The 23,549-nt window shown below is 34.1% G+C and overlaps 2 protein-coding genes across 6 annotated transcripts; one reads left to right on the top strand and one right to left on the bottom strand.

Moving 5' to 3' along the window:
- The first annotated feature begins 4,304 nt into the window (after positions 1-4,304).
- Positions 4,305-5,686, top strand: LOC141485538 (uncharacterized). Its single transcript, XM_074182378.1, has one exon. It carries the CDS (start codon positions 4,420-4,422, stop codon positions 5,620-5,622), a length of 1,203 nt encoding a protein of 400 aa, XP_074038479.1. The 5' UTR covers positions 4,305-4,419; the 3' UTR covers positions 5,623-5,686.
- Positions 5,687-6,878: 1,192 nt separating this feature from the next.
- On the bottom strand, positions 6,879-23,099 carry LOC111518063 (uncharacterized). Of its 5 annotated transcripts, none has more exons than XM_074182381.1 (2): positions 22,952-23,099; positions 6,879-8,186 (listed from the first exon to the last, which is right to left on the bottom strand). In XM_074182381.1, exon 2 carries the CDS (start codon positions 8,170-8,172, stop codon positions 7,813-7,815), a length of 360 nt encoding a protein of 119 aa, XP_074038482.1. In that variant the 5' UTR covers positions 8,173-8,186; positions 22,952-23,099; the 3' UTR covers positions 6,879-7,812. The 5 variants fall into 5 exon arrangements, with proteins under 5 accessions (XP_074038482.1, XP_074038481.1, XP_023030171.2 ...); XM_074182380.1 differs by lacking the exon at positions 22,952-23,099 and adding an exon at positions 16,081-16,291; XM_023174403.2 differs by lacking the exon at positions 22,952-23,099 and adding an exon at positions 9,191-9,332.
- Positions 23,100-23,549: the final 450 nt, after the last annotated feature.

The raw sequence follows: 23,549 nt of genomic DNA on the forward strand, positions 1-23,549 counted from the left end.
TCAATGCTGAAATTCATGACTGAGATAGACAACTTGCTAGCCTTCTAGATCTTCATAAAAACCTACTCTACACAATTACCGAAAAGCCTCTCTTGGGGACTTCTGATCGTACCATCATCTTTTTGTTGAATCAACCTAAATCGCGCAAACTTTGGCAGTACACATCTATTGAATGGGACGATCATTTACCTTTCCCTGGATAGATGTTTGCTTCGAAACCGATGATCCATTAATGTATACTACTGAGGTAACTTCGATTTGAATTGAAAAGAAAAACACTTTTTAGGAGAGATTAGTTTCTGAAAAAAACATTCTGGTATTTACTTCTCTATCTTCAAACAAAAATGTTGGAAACTTCCGAAGAAAATAAGAAATAAATTAACTGCTAAATAAACTTTTGTGCGTGTAGGTCGAGCGTACAAACTTGAATTACACGAAAATCTCTTTTTCATTTCCACTCTGTACTCCAAACATTCGTTATGGAATTGAAAATCATACTACAATATATGAAAGAGTATTGATATAAAATTTTACTTTCTTACTGGTGTACTTGTAAAACTCTCGGGTTGAAAACTTTTGCCTTCAACTACTCATCATCACTGAGATTATTGCAATGAAGCGAACTGCAAATACCAATCCGTGATTCAAGTCTGCACAATCAATTAATTTGAATGGTCAACAAACATATATTGGACGTTTGATCTTTTCCAATAGGTCTTTGATGTCCACATGTTATCGGAAGGAATAAAAAAAAATCCAGAGACAGTCTCTTTCGCATGGGATCGATTTCTGTAAACTGAAAAACTCCATTTATAGTGGTGTCCTACTTTCAATATCTCTCCACCTATGTAACCTGGGTTTAGAATATTAGTTGTTCTATTTTACAGTGTGTTCCACAATGTCTTTTTATCTGCTGTAGTGGCAGTTTTCACACAAAGTGACTATCAATGATTAAAATAATAATGAAATATCACCTATATACTATCTACTCTTCTTTCTACCCATGGTTTGATACCAATGATTAGCATTTTGGTCTATTGGACGTTTCCAATTCCACTTTTATATATTGTAGAATATAAATTCCTCCTGGTATTCTGTAGTCCCTTGAGTTTTTGACTATCTGCTAATTGTCGTACAAAAAATGTTGAAAGCAATATGGATTCTTGTCAAATACTAGTGATGATGATAACTTGCTGGACCAATAAAGAAATACAATCAGATGAATGGTAACGATGCAGTTTACATAACAAACCTTCATTCATAACATAACAAGCCCCTCAGTGTTTCACTGTAGCATTACTACAAAACAGGGTGATTTTTTTAGTAAATATCGTATAAGATATGGGAGCAAGCTAAATCACAGCAGCTACTGAATATCTACAGTGCAAATTGAAAGGGTTTTGGGGAAAAAGCTTTTTGGTTTCCACTTCTCCATCTTCATACAAAAAATTATGGAAACATTCAAAAGTAGGAAGGAAGCAGTCAAGCTTATATTACACTCTTCACAATTTTTTGTAAAGAGATGAAGTAGTGATAGCCAAAAAGTAATCTACCTCAGACAATTTTATTAATCTATTGAAGCTTGGGATATTTGGAAACCCAATTGATGTACGAAGTGAGAATATATCTTAACTAAGGGATTTTTAATGTGTAATAGCTGTACATGAATGCCTCAGTAAGGTAAAAGAGTGTAGCGGGAGAGGTAGTAAATAGACTGCGATACTTTTATTTCTACTTGAATTTGATTTGGCTTTGGTTCTTATATCTTTGTTTTCTATGAGGTTTTTATTGTTACCTACTTTGTCATTAAAATCTTGGAAACTGCAGAAACAAAATTTTGAGACACTCTAGGTATCGGTTATTAGTAGTTACAAGATAAAGACGAGATTGAAGTAGAAAGTTTTCAGAATCAATCGGCCAAAAAAATCAACAAAATCCATCAGAATCGAATGGAATCAACGATACTATGTTTTTCAGAATCTTTCAAATCTACTACCCAAACTATCAAACTTACTACTATCTTAATTCCAGATAAAATCACCTGAACAGCAACATAATAATGATAATGCCGTCTTGAAATTCTGAGAAATGGTTTTTCCCTAAAAAAAAAACGCCGTCCCGCCTATGGAGACACCTACATGTACTAAACTTCTTTATTAACGACTAGTTATGATTACGACATATCACATCTCTTGAATTGTTTCAATTGTTGGCATAGCCAACATTACTGTGTTGCTCTGAACTGAAGATTGTCAACATAAACATTATGCAAATGATTCACAGAACGTTTATATTACAATCAAATACCTGAACTTGGAATTTTTTTATTGCGATAAACTGAGAATAATTCCATTCACTGACTTTGGAGTAATGCATTACTATTAACAGATTCATGGAATGGGAGACAACAGATAAAAGGCGTGATAACATATTTTGAAATACTATTCTATAATGTTAAAAAATATATTACAATATATTACAATGTACCTCATGTTTCCGCAAAACATAAAAGTTTAGTAATAAATACATACAGTTCAATTTAGAAGTTTAAATTTCGTACAAGAAAACCATAACCCCTAATATTGAATTACAGGTATTTTTCAAAGGCTTTAGACTTATTTTTATTATTAGTTTTCGAAAGTCTTTGTTTGATGCCAGAATCTCTCTCAGCATCAACAACTTAATTCTAGACTCATTAACGCCGTTTGTCTTTGTAAATCTTGGTTCCACGGCAAAAGCAATAAAGCCAAAAGTCACTGTAAACAATATTGAGTCGTAAAGTAAACCAGAAAAAACTTGCGTCCAGTATTACTGTTGAATTATACAAGATGTCATATTCGTTTTGTTTACTCTAACGTGACGTAATTTGCTCTGATCGACGTTCAAGATATCACGGCGGTTTGTCGAATGTAGTTTTATTTTATCGAAATGTTACTAATCTCGCTCATAATAATGCAATAAATGCATGATTTGTTATCCATTTACAGGGTTTCATTTAATAAATACACCATGCCTATTGTAGCACTGTCCTGAAAATGTAAGAGATCCTCTTGCAAAAGCAAATTACCTTCTACTCAATACAAATCGCATGTCAAATTTTCTTTAAGGAAAAAAAGATCCAATAACGGTATTTCCAATGATATTATTACTTTTTTATTGCCATTTTATTTCGATAGGTAAATTGGTTCTAGTCACTCCGATAGCAAAAATGTCACAGTAAGCTTCAAAAACATTACTTGTTAAACAAAAAGCAGAGTATAGAAACACGATTTAGAGCAAGATTCGTCCACATCCATAGAAGCACATAAAGATTAAAATCATCAAATCATTCTGTTTGAATTATTACTAACTTTATTCATGAAACTTTTGAGCTGTTCAATTCTGATTTCTTAATTTTTTATGGAATAACATGACAAGTAAATGTTGCTAAATTATTTTACTACTTTAGGTATGTTTGCCGTGTAACACATAATTTCTTTAGCATGGGATATCTTTCTTGTAGAAAATAATAAAAGGTTCAAAATGTATATAACTTGAATATTGAGTTTTCTGGAAAACTCACAAATATCAAATGCTACAGAATGGAGTTTCTCATTTTCTGACGTAGATTGGAAGAGGGTTCATTCAAAGACATAACTGGCATATATATTCAATTAATCGTGAATTATTTTTTACGCCCACTGCAAATAGAAGAACTAACTTAACGCTAACAATATGACATTCATTAGTAATGTATAAGGTTTGGCGTTGACTCAAGGTAAATATTGATCAATGATTTTGATAAACGATCTCATAGAATCAATTAAGTTTTTACTAATATTAGTATTTATTAATTGAAGACAAACTACTGATTTTTCGTTTGCTTCAGAACATTTCATTTATTTGGCAGAGCGATTATGTGATTTATCCCATTCAGATTTATGTTGCCAATTTGAAGAAAATTGTATATCAGCTTCCCAATATGAATGATTGTGACTTCAAAATCGGATGGTTGGAACTTGAAAAAAAAAAGATTTGATTTATTTCTGAAGTAAGAATGGTAGAGAAACCATTGCATTATATTCAGCAGACTGAATATGTATTTAGAATTAGTTATAGAATTTATAGAAAAATCTAATAATTTGATACAATTTTACTTTACATTCAGTAAAATAAGTTTTATTCAATTAAAAATTTCAATTTGCTGTCAAATTACTAACAGCAGCAAAAAACCTGAAGTAACAATTTTTTTATAATATTAGCCTTAGTCATTTTTCGCGGGCTATAACACAATTTCATAATACCACGTTGAGCTATCGACTGACAGAGTTGTCACACTACGAAACTGTCTGAAAAAATTAGGTTTCTGTCAACAATATTTCTGTCAGAAACTATGTAGTATTCCTATAATCCATGAAATGAAAAATACCGATCAAGGTGATGAAAATACGTTCTACAAAATGGGTGAAATATAAAATATTAATCACGATACTTCTCGCCGCAATAACCTTAGCTTGCCAAGCCTCTGACACCAAAAATACGGATCTTCTCAAAATCGTCAAGAGAAACCTTCTAGCTAAAGAACGAGAGTACTTGAAATCCAAGCCGATGAGTGAGGATCTTCGAGACTTCATCAGAAAAATGAAAAAGCGTTCCAAATTCAAAAGAGAACTGGACAAGAAGCATTTGTACGTAGTGAAGGATGGAAATATCGTTCCCTTGAGCAATATTAAAACCAGAGATGCTGACTTGAGTTTCGATAATGGTGAGCAAGACACCGTTGGGGGAAAGTACACTGTCATTCCCTTGATTATACCGTTCCACGATATTTTATCTGAGTGTGATGAAGGAATTGTCAACAAAAGAGCGACTAAAGACGAAGAGACAACATTGCTATCAACGACAAAACTGATACCGACGACATTAACAGAATCGACATTAACAGAACCGACATCAACAGAACCAACATCAACAGAACCAACATCGACAGAACCAACATCGACAGAACCAACATCGATAGAAACCACGTTGATGACAACGACCTCAAGAAAAACAACCACGGTATCAGAGCCTGAGGAGGATAGTACGGATGACTTCTTCGAAGGAACCCATGCAGAAGTCACCACCAAATCAGATAAGCTACTCAGCAACGTTATAAAAGAATTGATGCAATTCGAGAGCGAAACTAGACCTTCCCCAGAAACCTCCCTCTGTAACGTCAGCGGAGACTGGGACAGCTATGCTGGAGGAGTGCAGATTCGAATCATCCCAAAGAACTCACCACACCGGCCAAAAGTTAAAGTCGTGCCCAGGGAACCTCCCATGGAAGGTTTCTTATCTACTTACACCTGGAATGTCTCTGCTTGGGTGCCATTCAAGCAGGCTTCTCTGATAGCTCTTACTGCGGTATCCAACCATGTGAAGAAGCTGGCCACATTTATAGGGGAGTGTAGGATTTGCGAAGGAGTGGAGACCATTTCTGGAAACTGGCTGATGCAAAGGAGATCCAAGAGTTGTAAGGATAGGGAAGTAGCGCATACCATCATCAGTGATGTTTTGAGGAGGAATAATATCAGGAAGTTGCAGCATGACCATCTGGTTGAGATTTCTGCTTCTTCTACGGAGGGATATGATGATAATTGAGAATATTATTTTTGTAGGTGATAATACATATTTATTATTGTTTATTAGAACTCTTTTACACTTATTTGTCTCAATATAGTAGGTAATAATTTGAAAAAGTTTTCTTTTCAAAATTAGTTCGTGGTTTCCATGTAATAATAATAATATTCAACTGTACATAATGAATATTGATGGAGTTTTATCCCAACACCAAACCGTTATTTTTAACACCTCAACACGTGTTTCAATCACCAAGTGATCACCTTCAAGAGAACAGTTAATCTTCCTCTAGAAGATGATCACTTGGTGATAAAAGTAAGCATCGGGGTGTTAAAAATAACGGTATGGTGTTAAGATAGAACTCCAGTAATATTCATTACTACACCAAAGGTTCCAAACAGTTCCTCACACGTACAACTATACATAATTGAAGACAACTCTTATAATCAAGAACAAAACAAAAACATTTCCATATGTTGAACACTCAGTCGATGTAACACGTTTCATCTTCACAAAAATTACTTTTTTTGAATTATAACACATGATTAATGAATTTTGGATAAAAACGAGTTCATGATGATTAATAAGTGTGGTTAAGTACCTGTTTTTCGTTCTCTTTTGATGCTACTTTTAAATAATATAATCTTACAAAAAGATATAAAAAACGATTTTTTTGAAATTCTCAATCCAATTTCATACGATATCGTTGTTTATGTTGTGAAACAAAAAAGAACAGTGAATTTCTTCTGCACAAAATATTTTATTGAACAGTTTAAGTTTACTTTTATCAAATTGTCGTATACTTTTCGTGGGTATGTACAGGGAACGCCAAAATGTTTACAACGGCCAAATGTCTTCCTGGTTAGCAAAGCGATATTTTTCAAATTTGGCATGTATATACAGTAATGCCTTCTCTCAATGTGCCGAAAAAATTAATCTCTGATATATTTTTCGATTCCTTCAAAAACTGATTTTCTATATTTTTAATATTGAATACCTACTTTGTTATTGGTATTTTTGAATATACTTTTTTGTTGTGAATTTAATAATAAAAACATAAGTGATCAAAGTGTCCTATCAAAAAAATTGATAACTTTTCTGGATAAGCTAATAGTATAGAAAAATGTTTATTGTCATCAGTACATTTCTTGCTCAGTACTGTATATGCACACCTATTTTGAAAAAAATCCCCTCCAGGCAACGGTTACTTTTGACCATACGTAGCAGATATATAGCAATATTTTGGTCATGTATACTTTTTTGAATAAAACAAAGGATTCACATACAAAATACTTTTAATTTCATAATTTATTATTATCCTAAAAATATGTACAATTTTTGGTATGATAGCCGTATTTAGGGTTGAAACTCAACCCCTAAAAATAAAAAATAATAATATAAAATAAATAAATAATAGTTCTATCTATTACACTATCCCGACTAGATAAATATTGCATAACCAAAACTAGAAATTTACAATTTGAAAACCAATCGACTAAGTTTGAGATCTGACGACAGTGAAAAATTGAAAATGTAGTAATCATTTCGGTATTTTTTGGTTGTGCTATACGAATTAGAATGTAATGAAATCAATAAAAGTTCCATCACTGAAAATTTATGAATGTTTAATATTTTGTCTCAATTTTAGTACTCAATTCATCTTTTGCTAACTCTATGATGTTTCACGCGGTTTTCTGATCACTGACGTCAGGAAACAAAACCTCAGTCACACGGTGATCATCATTTATGAAATCACCTATAACACTTTTGGATATTACAATCAACTTATGTACAGGGAAATTATAGAATATAGAGTAGCTTATTAAAAGTATATTTCGAACTGAGGAGTTATTTTTCAATTTTGAGAAACAATAAGTTTGTGTATATGGGTTGGACATGGAAATTCTGGACTGGTATAATAGTTACATTTTCAGAAGGTACTTAAAAGACAGCCTTTCTTCAGTCTTATAAATTGGTATTTCTAAAGTTTAACCCCACAAGTGCATCAGATATATAGTACAGAAATGAATTTTGATGAACCATCGACAAATTCACATTGCTTAGACACAACATTATCAAGTATCGAAGATATTACAGATCAGAAAATGAAATGTGAATTTATAGTTCAAAAATTGAAGCACTTGTTGAAATACCAATCTTGTTAAATTCTAGTGAATAAATACTCTTGATTTAATAAATGAACACAGAAACCTAAACACTCCTATTGTCGACTTGTTTCTCCTCCATCGAAGATATGACCTGCAGATTCTCGCAAGGTTCCTCCGCTGGAACTTTCTCCCAAATCCAGTCGCCTTCTAAGGGCACTTCGTTTTCGAAATCGAAGTTCCATTTCTCGATCGCCTTCTGTCGGTCGCTTTGGGAAACTTCAAGGGGTAAACAGAGTTCTTGTTCTGCATCGCCGCTGTTGTCACAGCCGAAATCAAGTCTTCTGCGGACTCTGTTCAAGTTCTGCAGATGTTCGGCGTAGTCATCATTGGCTGAGGTTGGAGTGACTGGGGTCTGGTTTGGGTCTGCTTCTTTTTTGGTGGGTTCATCTTGGTTGCTAGCCATCAAGTAATTTTGATCTGTAAAAGAACATTCATCGTTCATTCACTTATTCACAAGATTATGTAAAACACATGACTGAGTTATTACCGTAGTGACAAAAAGATGCATGAAAATAAAGGAATTTACAGCTCTGAAGCTGGATTGGACACTAGTTCAGGTGACCAAGGAATGGACTAGAACACATGTCCCAAGACAATGCAGTTTTAATACGTCAACCTTCATCAGAATTGCACTTTGAACTTCTGAACATTTACAGAAAACGTATTTGCGGCTCAACTGATTTGTTGTTATGCAAGCTTATCTTGTTTGTATAACTATTATCAGTATGTATGTTGTATGCAACAATGATTTATTCAACGCGGTTTTTAATTTGTGAAAATATCAATCTCATTATATTGCCCTGGGTAAGTTTTATTTATTATCTGTGCGGATATCTTGGACACCAGGGGCTATAAAGCTGGGATAATCAAGCTACAACATGTGTTGCTAGGATAAAAAAGGTCATGATGGCATAATTCCAATCTAGTTGAAACTTTGAGGTTTCGTGCCAACTTGCAGTTGTAACTCAAGGTCACTACGCAAGGGTTAGTTTTACACCTCTCTTTCTGATGTAACTTTTATGATCAACATGCTGGTTTGGAAATGACAGTATACTCATAATGGCTGGTTTATCAGTTTAGCGAAGACCTCACAAAGATTGTAGAGTAATTCAACTATACCAAAATGCAGAGCTGTTTCTTTACCAGAACTGTTTTTTCACTTCCTTGCTGTAGTCAACTCAAAGAGTTGAGAGCCTCACAAAAATGAATTTCGAGTTTTTGACTTGTCGGCCTGCCAAACATAAGTGTATCGGAGTAAAGTTTATTTGTCCTCAGGCTCCTAAAGCTTGGACTTTCATTTTTCCTCCCACTCATTTCGATTATCGAAGTTTTTATTGAATATTATCGGCTATTTTTTTGCGACAACCAAGCACTATTTTATCTGCAAGACTTAGAAATGTTTCAAAAATCATTTCACTTACTTTTCCTGAAATTGATAAGCATCTGACACTGACAAGTATTTTGACTGAATTAATTTACGGCTATTTCCAAAACCAGTGATTTTATTTTTAAATGGCGGTAGGAAAGAATGTGATTTAAATTACACTGAGAGCAGACAGACTTGAAAAAAAATCAGCAAAAAGGTACGTACAGCACAGACATGATTTTGGTTTTAATAAGAACCGAAGCAGGGTAAAAGGGTCTTTTGGAGATACTTCTATGAAGAGTTTTTTGTAATGTTCTCAAATCAGGAGATTTGTTGTTAGAATACGATGCCAAGACATATTGCTATCGAATCCTACTCAAAATCATGATAAAACCAGTTAAAGACAGAACCATAATTATGTTGGATTTTCCCACATTTACTGTCTTGGTAAAACACATAAAATTCCATATGATTACTCTTATTCCCAGATGAAAAGTTCTCTAAGTCTTTGTTGAGTTGTAAAACCTCTTATTTTACTTCGTTTCTGTTGCTAAATAGTGTGCTGTAGTTTTCTTCAAGAGGTCGTTGATGTACAGTAAAAACTCTGTTTTCAATGAACTCTTTCAAAAAGTATGGTTCAATTATTGTCAACTTCATTGATTTCACCTCCGAATTTATATACTCATATATTTTGAGCATCGATCAAATGTCACACATTCAACAAAAATATTTTTAAATAACTTCAAACAGACTGTTATATTTGTTCGGTAAATCTTTCTCTTTTAAACAACAATGCTTGGAATAAAAATAAGCTCTCACCTGTATAATGCAACTCCAGTTTTGTTGTATTTTCATTACAATTTTCTCAATTACTTAAAATATGTTTCCGAACCGACAATAAATTTATTGAAGGTACATTTAAGGAAATTTCTCATCAGTATTGAAAACCGAAATGCAAATGTATGTACACATGATAATATAAAGATATATATGTCTAAAAATGCAAAATATGTATTCCTAAGCTGTGTATACATACACAGTAATAGAATATTAATCGTTTCTTTGGATTTACTATATGTTCGCTATTATTACATGCAATGTTTATATTTCATTCATACAGTGGAAAGTGTATGGTGAAATATTTATAACCTCAGTATCCTGTTCTGCTTCAAATCAGTTACTAAACATTTTAACACCCAAGTACGGATTTTCTAGTGATTTATATGTTCATTCAATTTTATATCCAATTCTTTCCAACTATTGTTCCCTTGTAATAATTTTTTTATGCTCCATTCAAATTTTGTTTGCCTGAAATTGCATACGTCGTGAAAAGGGGACATACAGATGAATATATGAACGAAAAAGCCATGATAAAAAGAGGTGTTGTCACAAGTGCGAACCTGAGAATCACTGTATTTCGGGAGAAATCAACGTAAAATCGATATTCAGTCCTAGGTAAGCCATTAGAAGTCTAAGTCATAGCTAACGAATCCAGAGCGCTTTCAGTAACACCGGAGGTATATCGAATATCATGTATAGCTTGTTAAATCTTGGAAGAGACTTGAGAATTCTCTCTCTCTCTCTTTCTTTCTCCCGCTCTCATAGTCTTCTACGCACATCTAGTGGGTGGGACCATAACGGAATTTAGAAAGCTCTTCCTACATTTTACAAGCCGTAGATGTATCGGTTTTTATAAGAACTATGGCAAGCAGTATAAGAATTCCGCTCTCTAGCCACAAGACAAGAAGAAGGCGATGAAAATTCAAAAACACAGAGACAATTTCAATCAGAAGGAAGAGAAAATCAACATAAATAAAGTTACCCGCAGTCAACACGAATCAGGGCAATTAACTCGACCAATAGAAAGAAGTTGTGTTTACCACCGATTGAATGAAACAGAATAGTCCAACCCCGAACAATTTAGTGTGCACTGCCTTTCATAATGTCTACTGCACGTGTAGACGAAACGTCAGGCATATAAAGCTGCTGACCGCAGCCATAAATTTGAAATACTGCTTTGACACTGTGAATAAAAAAAAGCAGCTTGTTTTTGCCACAAAAATACAAGAGGTCATAAAACTCATCACCGAATCAAATTTTGAACAATCCATGCCAATTAATGGCATTTCTTCGGGAAAGTGTCACCTTGAAATGGTTTTTTTTTCGATGCTTGATTGATTTATAATTGGACATTTACTAACAGAACTTCAATGGGTTTAATTAATATTCGTCATATAATTGAGTATAAATTTCAAACGTGAAACTTTATTTTCATATCTGCTGATGAGTATTACTTTATGTTATCATGTTGCTAGCGTTTTATCGTTCAACTGTTGATGTTTTCAAAGTTTTACGAGTCGCTGTATATATATCTGTTTCTTTACTAACTAGTTAGTGAATCATTGACATTGAAAGGAACGTTTGGTTACGTCATTTTGAAAAACATTACAAATGAAGAATAACTCATAATCATTTTCGAAAAATCGAAATGTTTAATTGGAGTTTTCTTTTTTGATATGGTGATGGATGGACGTGTTAGCGATCGTCCACAAAGAAGGTACACGGACGCCATTTTTGGAGATGAAAACTCATCAGTTTTGTGTTGTGACTGTCCGTCGTCATAGAACGTGCCACCAATAAAATAAACATTCTTTGTGAAAAGTCTATTAGAAAACAGATATTTCAAACAAAACGCTTAGTTTCTAAATATTTATAAAGGGTCCTAACTCTACAAAATGTATCGATTGAATGCCTGCATGGCTGTGTCGTTTGTTCATATTATGTTTATATATTGAAAAAACTTGAAGAGGGACACGTGCATATCTACAGGGTGGCAGAGTATCCTCCGATATCTTACAAGTCTTATAAGACTTGTTAGATATCGGAGGATACAGAGAAACAGCACTCTCATTCACGCCGGTTGGAGGCCGGGATGGACCGTAAAAATTATGTGTAAAAAGTCAAAAAGTCTCTCGAGCAGGAGGCGAGTCAACAAAAAATATTAAGTGGTTTTTTATAAAAGAGTTTTGATAAAAAAGGGGTGGCAGCATTGCTTCGAGCAAGACCTGTCAATTCTGATAGGCGTCCAATACATCTAGAGAGAGAGGAAGAGACAGAGAAATGCATAATTTAAATTATGAAAAACTTGATGCTCATTCAATATTTATTCCATAATTTCTTTGTAAGTAATTTTGTGAATTAATAAAAAGTTCAATATAATGTACTACGATTTGGCAACATACTTGGAAGTGTATCAGTGGAAAGGTTATTCTATTCACCTCAAGAGAAGTGATCAAGAAGTACCAGATAGAAAGGATCGTGTTTGGGAATTCCTGATCATCGAATTTTCAAGATTCAAATTCAAATAGCAAACAATCTCAATTGGATAAATGTATAAATGTAAAGAAAGCCAAGGTTCCAAAACCTCAAAGATGTCATCAGATTCTGCTTATGATTCCGCATACGAAGTCCTGGCCTCCAAGTTTTAAATCCTTCACACTTCGTTTTACACCACTCTGATAACGCGCAATCAGCTAGAAACTCGTGAATGCGGGTTGGCACACTTGCAAGAGTGCTTGTTCAAAATCTTTATTTTATAATCAACATTGTATCAACTCAAGGCTATTCAAGTAGAATCTAATATGCCATTCGATTGCAATTTCAGAACAGTACGTATGGTGGTGGTCTGATATTTCAGTTCTATGAGACTTGAGAATTGGCCGCTCTCCAAATCTAATTTCAGTTTACAATTGTGCAATAAACATGCACTCTGCAGTTACAGGCCTTCAATACCTTAGTGCTTGCGCTAAATGTATCAATTCCAGAGAAAACAATCAAATCGTGTTTCTGTTTTTCGTTCCACACGACTTTCTTCAATCGTATTCGTTCATTCTCTAGTCCTTCTGCTCCATTTTCTTGATAGTTTCATAACTAACACTGTAAGAGTGGGATTTGTGAGTACCACCGAAAAAATATTTAGTTCCTGCTATTTCTATGTATCACTATTAGGACTAGAGCGAAGTCAGATTTTTCTTTTTAGTATTTTTTTCTTTCCAAATTGTTTGCATGTTATTTGAACCTTTACTCTTATTCTATTGCCAGTTCTTCCAGATCTCAATGTTTTCAACTGCATCAGCCAAAACCTCTACCTCATCTTTCTTTTTCAGTTTTTCTCTAGCAGTCTTCTTTTACCGTAAATGCCAGTGTATCTTTGGTAGCAGAATGTTATTGAAGTTTTATAGAACGTGTGGCGTACAGTTTACATTTTTCATTTCGATATGGCACGTATGGAATTTTAGTTGCTCGTATTTATTTCTGCTATTATTCTGAATTTTGTTGTGATGAAAAACTATGAAGATTATTGAAGTTACATTCAAAATAAATAGGTATTATTTTTCCTTTATTGCATTTTTCTTATATTTCTATAATAAAAATAGGTTAAATGGTTAACGTGACAGAAGCTCGATGCCCGTTATGTTTACCTGTCCAGAACATTTTAAGGCAGCCGCAATGGGGAGTGTTCCCCAATTTGGGTTATTACAGCAAATACAAGTTTGAACAAAATAAAGTTGAGTTTAATTCATGAGTTTTTCAAATTCACTTCGGAAAGTATTCAAATTGATGTTTCAAATGTTGGGTTTTAATTTTTGAAGGGATTTGTTTCTAATTCACATATTGGCAACAGCGCCTATATCAAGTTGAAATAATTCATACGTACCTAGATATTCTACTTTAAAAAAGGAAAATTATCTTAATAAATCAACAATTAAGGCAAAATATAAATTATAGTTCAATACCACCTCCACAAGCCACATAAACAACAGTTGTTTTGTTATTTATTTATATAGGTTAGGAGCACAAAATGTCATATGTCACAGAATGTCTCAGAACTCGAAACATAAGTGAACAGAACAGCACGCCTCTGAAATATGTCATCTTTGTTTGTCTCATACAGGTAACAGATTCATTGTCCTTTATTAGCTATAACCGATGTTGCCAAATGGTGAAATAGAAACAAATCCTTTTAAATAATTTTTTAAGTATTTAAATAATTTTTTAAGAAAAAGGTTGAAATAATAAGTTTAAAATGCGTTGTTTTAGAGCTCTTTTATGAAAACTACTTGATTTTCGTCAGGAGGAACATTCCCCATTACAGGCATATGAATGACAATATTTGACCCCTAAATTCAGCCGAACGTCTGTAGAGGTTTGACGTTTGGGACGAGTGTCAAACGTGTGAATCCGGTATTATAATACCACTCAAACAAGTTCACCAAACAAGTATATTCCTGCAAAAAATCTTATCATTACTGATAAGAAAAGGTACCTACTCAAAATAATTACGAAATGGTGAATTTATATTCGATAATTAATATTTCTTATCATTTCTACATGAAATAAATGATCATTGAAAATATGTTGCAATATCTGCCATGTTGAATGCATTGCTGATATGAAACAAAATTTGGTACTTATACATTAAAATTGCCCAATCATAAACTCATTTCTATTCTAGATGAATAATGAGTACCTACTGAAGATAACAAGTTTAGAACTATAGATGATCTAAATTGGAAGTCCAAAAAATCTCAATATTATGAACGATATTCTAACATCGCCCTACTTTTGTATCGCAAATGAGTCGCAAACAAGAGATTGTATGACTGTTCGGTTTGTTTAATCACCTGCAGTGGCGTGCATTTGGGTAAAAAATGAAAATTCACCTTATTCTTTGAACAGACAGCGTACAAATGTGACAGTTCAAATCAAATCTGGCAACAAATTTTTGAAGCACTTAAGGTATCCTATTCCGATTGAGCTGAAATTTTGCATACACGTTTGGTTTGTTTAACAATGCATGATTAGCTAAGGAACGCCCGTCTATAACTGATATGGCGGACCACCCAAGATGGCGGATCAGTTTATCAAAGCAGTCCCACATAATTTGGGGGAGTGCTTTGATTTGACATCATGGCGTCATGAAGATGGGGAATTATGTTCTTTCATGCAGCCCCATGACATGGATATCAAATGAAAATTAAACAGAAAAAATCAAAATGTCGAAAATCAAGATGGCCGCCATGCTTAATTCAAAGACTTTCAATTCAGCAAAGATAGCAAAGATTGGGGGGAAAGTTTGGTGGTACTCGAAAAAGTGATGAATGGACCGATCAATAAAAAAATGACACATCAAATGAAATGAACAGACTAAGGAGAATATTCTTAACTGAAATATTCAAAAAAATTGGTAGAAAGCATTTTAAAAACAAGCTTCTGTTAACATGTTCTAAAAAAAAAGGAAATATGTTTTAAATTAATTCGAACCCACCAATAAATGTATTTTATATAGGAGCTTGCTTGTCGCGAGATTTACCTGTGTAATAATAATAATAATAATGTTTATTCACCATATGGATCACATGTATATAATAGAGATTGGGTAAATAAACGTAGGCATCACAGAAGCAACATTTTCGAAAAAATGTTCCTTGTGCGTGATATTGTCAAATTCTAAACTATGACTAAACTAAAAAATATGTAAATGTAGATAAATAAGAATACAACATATAACTTGATCTCGTTCATAAATCATTCTAAGAAAAAAATTGTGTATATGGTATTGAATTATATAGTACATTATATGATGAATTTCGCGACATGCTTTTATATCATATAAATTGTGTAGTGTTATGAATACAGGGTTGAAATAATTTAAAGTTTATTTTTTTCAGAACATGTTAATGAAAGATTGTTTCTAAAAAATATTTTTACTATTAATTTATTTATACCATTTATAGGTTTCTATTACATTCATGAACCGCAGAAAAAAAATGTACAGCATTTCCGATAAAATAAATATGTATATCAAATAAATTTGAATCTCGTCCAATAAACCTAGCCCTAACCTAGCTCAATCAATAAAAGCAACACAAGAATGACACTCACTTGGCTATTTTCCTGTCTAGATAATCCCACACAGAGCTGGCAAGATCCGGACACACTCAAAAAACTCTGCGACGCCGTCTGGACTCGAATTGAAGAAAACAAAAACTTATTTGGTCTATTTTAAGGCCACAATGGCCGACGCCGCAGCGAGTGTTCTGGACGTCGTTTTCTACAAACAATCGACGCGCGGTCTCAGGTCGAATCGATAACGCGTGTCGCGGTGCAACGCGATGGCGAAAACTGCAGTAGCGCGCGCGATGTTGCCAGGTGTTCACAAAAGTCTTCAAGTGACATACCAAACAAAAAAACCGCACCAGACAGACAGGAGCCAATTTTATTTTCTTCGCTAGTTTTGAAATGGAGCTGGTGCCTATCTGTACACAAATCATGTTGAGAATGGCATGTAGGGAAATCACACCTTTTTTTTAAAACTTGTCATACGTTAAAGAGGCATTCATGGATTTTTCATGATATGAAGGTTAACTCCGATATAGTCATCCCTATATAGTGTCTTTCGAAAATACGCGAAAAAATTAAAATCCATTTAGTCAATTTGACACTTTCAGTATCACGTCCTGAAAAAGGGGACCAAGACCACAGCTCAGAAAAACTGTCAGTTAGTCACGAAATACTTGGTCTTTTATATTCCACTGAATAAAGCCATACAAAGAGTTAAATACCAATCTTTTGACTTCCTGATAAACTAAAAATATATTTTCATCGTTACTTCGCAAAATATGTTTTTCTCTCTGAGCGAAACTGCCCTAATCTTACAAGATGACAACATTCACGAAACTGATGTCTAAATAGCTATTCTCATCGTTTTCACTCTTTGATTTTGAATGGAGCAGTGAAGAATCTTGATATACTCTTCTAAATTGTTTATGATTCTGTCAACAATGTCAACATTGTTCTTGCCATTTGTTTAGTAGTTTTTGCTGCTTTTAAATCTACTGACATTGCACCTCTGTGGGCAGGTAATGTCTCCCTTTCAGAACTCCATTATCTCCAGATGTTCTAAAAGGATAGTGTCCTTTTGGGTTTATTAATGCTACGAGTAAAGTCTGGCTGTTGTAAGAATATTGCTCTTTTCTTTTATGTTGAAGTTTATTCGATACGGATAATTTTAATTGTTTTACTGGTTGGAGAAGAAAAACCAAAGCTCTCATTTCATCTCTCATTAGCACCAAAATTCTTGAAAAAGCCCATATATTTTCTAGAATACGGTTGTATGAAATTAGAACAAACCACATGACACTGACAATTTTTGCAAGAATTTACAGAGAACAATAAGTAACTTACTGAGGACGTGCTTCCATTTTCGATACGATCCAGAATGAATAAGTTCCATTTGATGACTTTGAAGTATCAACTGCATAAGACGAACAATATATTATACTGAAATACTTTTATAGTATTCAGCGGATGTACATTTCGCAATGGTTCAAAAGATGTAAATTATGTTTTTAGAGAGAATGACATGAAACTACCTAAAGGACACAACTTCGGGGTCTATGTATTTCTTTTTGAAGCCGCACATGTGGTGAAGTTGTTCTGCATTTTTTCCAGCTCAAATTAGACTGCATACAGATATTTTTTAGTGCGGAAAATAACCATTTATATTTGATTATCGTGTATTAAAAATATTTCCAGACAATTTTAGGAAGTGTAAACATTCAGGCAGAAAACATGCCAAAATTTAGTGACGTCAGTAGTCTCTGTAAGTCAGTTTTTTTCTGTTGTTGCTTTATCGTGTGGGATATTTTCTTTACTATACTCGTTTTGATATTTAGTTTTGAGTTTAGATATTAGAGTGAACGATTTGACAAAAACTCCACTACTCACTTCAATACATGAAACTATGGCATTTTATTTTTTGAAAGCTTGACATCATGCTGGAAATTTCGAATTTTCATAAAAAAACCCTTCATGCCACATATTTGAAACAATTTCTGAAATACATTGAAAGGTGGCAACGTTGTCCAGGAGTGTTCCCCATAGATAAAGTGACGAATTCGTGACGTAGCAGCACCGATAAGAAACGGGATGGGGGGAGAGAAGAAACGGATGAGGTTGGAATGTTCAAAGTTCCAGAAATATAAATGAAATACGCAGTAAGTAGCCAATGAAAAGTAATTATTGATAATTTCTGCAATAATATTGATATGGAAATTTTATTAAATATCATGGAATTAAACTGGTGAATTAGTAAAACAATCTCTATCATTTTGAACAAAGAAATTGTTTTACTCAAAGCAAATATGTTTTATTAGTTTAATGAGGAGTTGTATGAATACGAACAAAGAAAATGATTCATTCATAGGTCAAAACGGATAATCCCATAATGAAGTAACAAGATTCAATTACTCGATAAAGTCACTTATTAGTGTGGTTATTCAATAATCCTGTAAGTGATGTTTCTTGACATAAATTAAAACTAAAACACATACTTTTCCCAATCATGAGAACTGTAATACTCTTCTCGACTCGCAGTTTTTTCATGTCCTGAAAACGCCAATTTGGTTGATAAAACGCGCCTCAAGAAGAGTATTGCAGTTGTGGTGATTAGGAAAAGTACCGATTTTCAAGTTTTCTTGTCAAGTTACATTTGCTCAAAAGGTATGAGGTGTTGGTAAATATCAACGGAGTTTTTGGTGCTGGTGAAGTCCTCATGATGGAGCTTAGAAGGTGCACTGACAAAGTTGCTTGTTTTTTCAGTTCGTCAAATGAAAATATTCATGAATATTCGGTCAATATTTCAATTAATTTTAACTAATCTTAACTTATCTTATCTTAATTTTTTAGATATTGGATTCGAGAATCGTGAGTTTCTAGATATTGTGCCTAATATTTATAATGCATTTGAAAGCAGTAAAACTCACTGAAGTTTTTTCATTTGTTATATGGTTTCTGCGTATGTCTTGACCATAGATGGTTCTCTCTCCAATACTTGCTATATGATGCTGCTACTCCTCAGGAATCCATATCGTCTTCAGCCCTCTTTTTACTATACACCAAGGAACGAATGAAAAAAATTCATGGTGTACTACTAAGCTTCTACCAAGCTGCAGGTGAATAAAATGCATGCTGCTGCATACAAAATTTGGGACTGAGCCACCCTCAATATAGTAATCATTTTCTGGATGCCCTTGGTCTTCTTATGTTTGGCATTATTCTAGACAGAGCTGTTACTGTTCTCTCCACTTTGCTCATGACTCTTTCAATATGTTCGGCCATGGTCAGTTTCACATCTACTCACACTTCCAAATACTTGATGGCTTTTTTTGGTACCACTCTAACACCTTCGACATCAAACTCTATTGGGCGATCTTCTGTGTTCTTTGAAATTAGTTCAAATTCGTTTTTTTCTCAACCAATTGGAAATTCGTTGCAGCGCGATGTTATCCGTATTCATTAGCAAATATTCGCCCTTTCGTGATCACCACTATGGCTAGGTCATTGGTAAAACCTATCAACGTGGTTCCCATAGGGAGTTGTATACGATGTATTCCAACGTAGAATATATTCCACAAGGTCAGGCTCAGAATCGATCCTTGTGGTACTTCACTGTTCACCTTTCGAATTATCCTCTGTGTTCCAGCCTGCAGTATGATGACTCTGTCTGACAGGTGTGATAATAAAACCTTTATGAGACTCTCATCTATTTTTGTCCGTCTCAGTTCATTCAGAATTAGTTGCAGCTGGTGCTGTTGAAAGCATTTATGATATTTAGGGTTATTACTGCACATAACAATCGATGGGTGCTGGTGAATTGTTCCCCAGTCTCTCTTGCAATCCTCAACACCACAGGCTCATCTCCTTTCCTCAGTAGAAGTAGCTCAGCATGTTTCCAATCAGCAGGAAACTCTTCTCTCCTCCCCAGGTTATTATATTCTGCTAGAACAGGTTGATTTATAGCGACGGCTTTGACTATTCCCATGGAAAATGTTTAGAGCCACGCGCCTTGTTATTCATCAGCTTTTTACTCGCCATATTCATTTCATGTCCACTAAAATTCAAGAATGCAGATTCAACACAGTTGAATTGACTAGGTGGCAGGATATTCAAGTATCACAAGTATCGAAGAAGCGCATGAGTATGCCAGACATGGATAAACCAATCCCAACTTTGAGTGTACCAAAATCTCTAGTACAGAATCAGATTGGGATGTGGGTCTGAAGTGCACTGGGAAAATATACCCCGGAAAAACTTGCATAAAGGGACCGTCGGGAAAGAGAATTGAAGATCTGCTTCAACAAAGCAGCGATCTACTTAGAAGAATTACTGCACACCATCAATTGACAGAACACCTGAGCGAAACGGGGGTTGTACAATGGAGAAATTAGCTATAGGCAATGCAACAAAGGAACAGAGAAGCACGTCATATTTCATGCGAATGTTAAAGAAACAATTCATTAATAATCTAGATTATGCCCAGAAGAATATGACATACGTCCAGCAAGGAACCTGAATGAACTAGTACGAGAAACAAGATTGTTGAAATGGGTGTCATGAAAAAAATAGAAGAAACCAACCAAACCAAATGCCTCTGTAATAGTAGGCGGCTTTTTTCCGTCTCATCCTTCAGCATTCCTGTTGAGTTTCATGATATATGAAGCAGTAACCAAATAATTTTTCCTTTAAATTCAGATACGTTCTAGAGCGCCATAAAAAATGAATTCCGCCGGAAGCTCCACCTACATGGTTTACTATGAATGAAGGTGTGTTCCTATTATGTGTTGTGTACTTTCTGCTTCTCAGATAAAGAGCCCTGATATCACATATTTTATATGTTTTATATTATTACAAATTTAGAATTTGAATCTCATGATAACAATTGTAATGATTATATGGTGTTGAAAATTTTGTAATGATACGTTTTGGAAATGATTATAGAAGAGAGTTAGGAGTAATCTTATGAATACCCGGAGCTTCAAACCCAGAAAATTATACAGAGTCTTATGAGTAACTTCCAACTAACCGATGATAAATGGTATGGGTATTGGAAAATTTGGATAACGGCAGAAATAATTTGAGAAAATTAAGAACAAAGAGTGCCAGAGAATCGTAAAACTGGCAGAAAATCTCATCTCCGAATATTACAGCAGCTTCATGGTTTCATTGCGTATATCCAGGAATCTTTTCATGACGATAATACCAATAATCTTGTTCCATGGACTGGTTTGCATAGATGCTTTGTTGTACGTTCTGAACATAGTTTAAATAAGCTGTTTCATCCGTTATTATAAGATATAAAGTGGGTAAATTTGAAATGCTGCTGTTGATACGGTTCCTATTGCTTCCGTTTATTTCAATCAAGAAAATATTTGTAAGATTTCTTTGTTATTTAGGAAGAATAGAACCAGTTTTTTGTGAAACGATGTCCGTACAAATACTTTCGATTGAATTATATTCACATGCAGTTTCACTAAATTAAAAATATTCTATATTGAATGTTTCAAGTAGATGACATTTGTTTGTATTTTAAAGTATTCAAGCCTTGACAGCGAGAACATGCTACTGCTAGAAAATGGTGGAGGTTTAGGTTCGAAAACGTTCAATATATTTTGGAAATTAAAACTAATGATCGACCAATATATATAGGATAATTCCTATGGATTTTATTTCTAAATGAAATCCCTACTTCAGAATTGTCTCATAATGAAATTTTTTTATGAAGGCCTGAAATTTTTCTATTGTCGAGGTTATTTTTGAAAGACCCATGTTTTATAATGAATACGTTCCGAATGTAGGATATGACGCGTATACGTTCTATCACAATGTTGAGATGACGAATAACCCTGGATCGGTTGAATGAGGACAGTATCACAGCTAGCATTGTTGGAGTGCACACGTGTTGTGTATTAATGTTCGTTATGGGATTAGAATAAATATTGTATTCTGGGACTTTGTGTTTATGTTATCTGACATTATGATTTGTTTAAATTTTTTCATTTCATTCATTTTCAGTTGTGCAATAAACTATGATACAAATGCATGATTGTTTTTGTAGATCGATGTTGAAATAAGAGCTTACCCGAAACCTCTAATTTCAGTTGATTATACTAGTATAAAATATTTTTGTCTGAACTAAACGTTGTAAATGACTCTTCTGATGGCCTCCTCAATCGTATGTTAAATCGCGAAAGATCACTCGCCAAATAAAGCAATGGGTTTCGTTAAGAAGCTGAATTCATTTGGTCGAGTTGAATATATGTGCACCACAATAAACCCTCGAGGCTCGCATTCTTTCTTTCTCTGTGTATATGTTACAATTTGCACCGCACCGATATCTTTGTTTACGGACTTTTCAACCTCAAATTTGTTCATTGCACAACAAACCACCAGAAAACAGCTCTAACAAAAAATGAATTGTTTACATGGAAAAAGCAAATTTGTGCGAAAAAAGTATGAGACAATGTGGAAATGTGTAAAAGTGACGTAATGAATAAAATCATGTGTATCCCGATCGTTTTTTGGTGCAGAAAAAGGTGGAATATGACCTTTTTTTGACCTTTGGGAGGCCATAATTTCAGAAAGGAGAGAAAGCGCCGCGTGTTGACTTCAGAATAGTGTCCTGCTTTCATCATTTCACGTGAGTACGAACAAAAAATTTTTCAAAATCTTCTGCCGGCAACATTGCGAATATTTACTTCTGCCTTTATATAATCTGTATCCAGTCTGTGTGATAAAAGCAGCACTATTTATAATTACAAACGTAATAGAAACGATGATAATATGTCACGTTAGTGAACTATTTTACGGATAATAATTTCTGAGTGGTTTTTCCTGAGGTATCCCCATTCTCAATGTATGTTTTTTCGATATACTATTGAATTTGTTTTTGAAAACAGAAAAAACGTAAACTCACCATTTTTCACCGGTCCACCTACACTCTTACACTCATCTGCGGCGTAAAATCCACACTATTCTTTTATTTTGTCGTAATTCTCTGTCGGTTAGGAGAACAATTGCACATCCGATTCCACCAATGAGCGGGCTTATGCAGAATACCCAGAATACCACTCTACTCCCCCTCCGCACGGTTCCGTCTATTATGTGGATTAATTGCAAGTCGTTTCCGGTTTTTACGCTCCGACAATTCGAAACTACTGGATCTCCTCTATTAGGCCGAACAAATTGGAAAAAATATCGGGAATGATAATAGTAATAATACGAGCGACACTATACAATAATAACTTCTCCCTCTCTGGAAATTAATACCCACATTTTACAAGATTGTTTAAGGAAATTTGGCTTGATCTGATTTCATGATCATAAAAAATCAGTGTAACGAACTCAAATGTTGTTGAGATGAATGGTAGTAGTGAGGTAGGCAAAATTTAATATGATACACAATTTTTCAACTCTACAATAACAATACATTGGAAATGCTAAACAAAAGTAACATATTGTTTCACAGACCACAGCAGATCTATTTTGTCTTCTAATGAACATTTTCGCCGAAC

This window comes from Leptinotarsa decemlineata, unplaced genomic scaffold (assembly GCF_025532065.1).
Source record: "Leptinotarsa decemlineata unplaced genomic scaffold, Ldec_3_MD MMD2_tig00026328_RagTag_RagTag, whole genome shotgun sequence".
In the NCBI taxonomy this organism is placed as follows: Eukaryota; Metazoa; Arthropoda; class Insecta; order Coleoptera; family Chrysomelidae; genus Leptinotarsa; species Leptinotarsa decemlineata.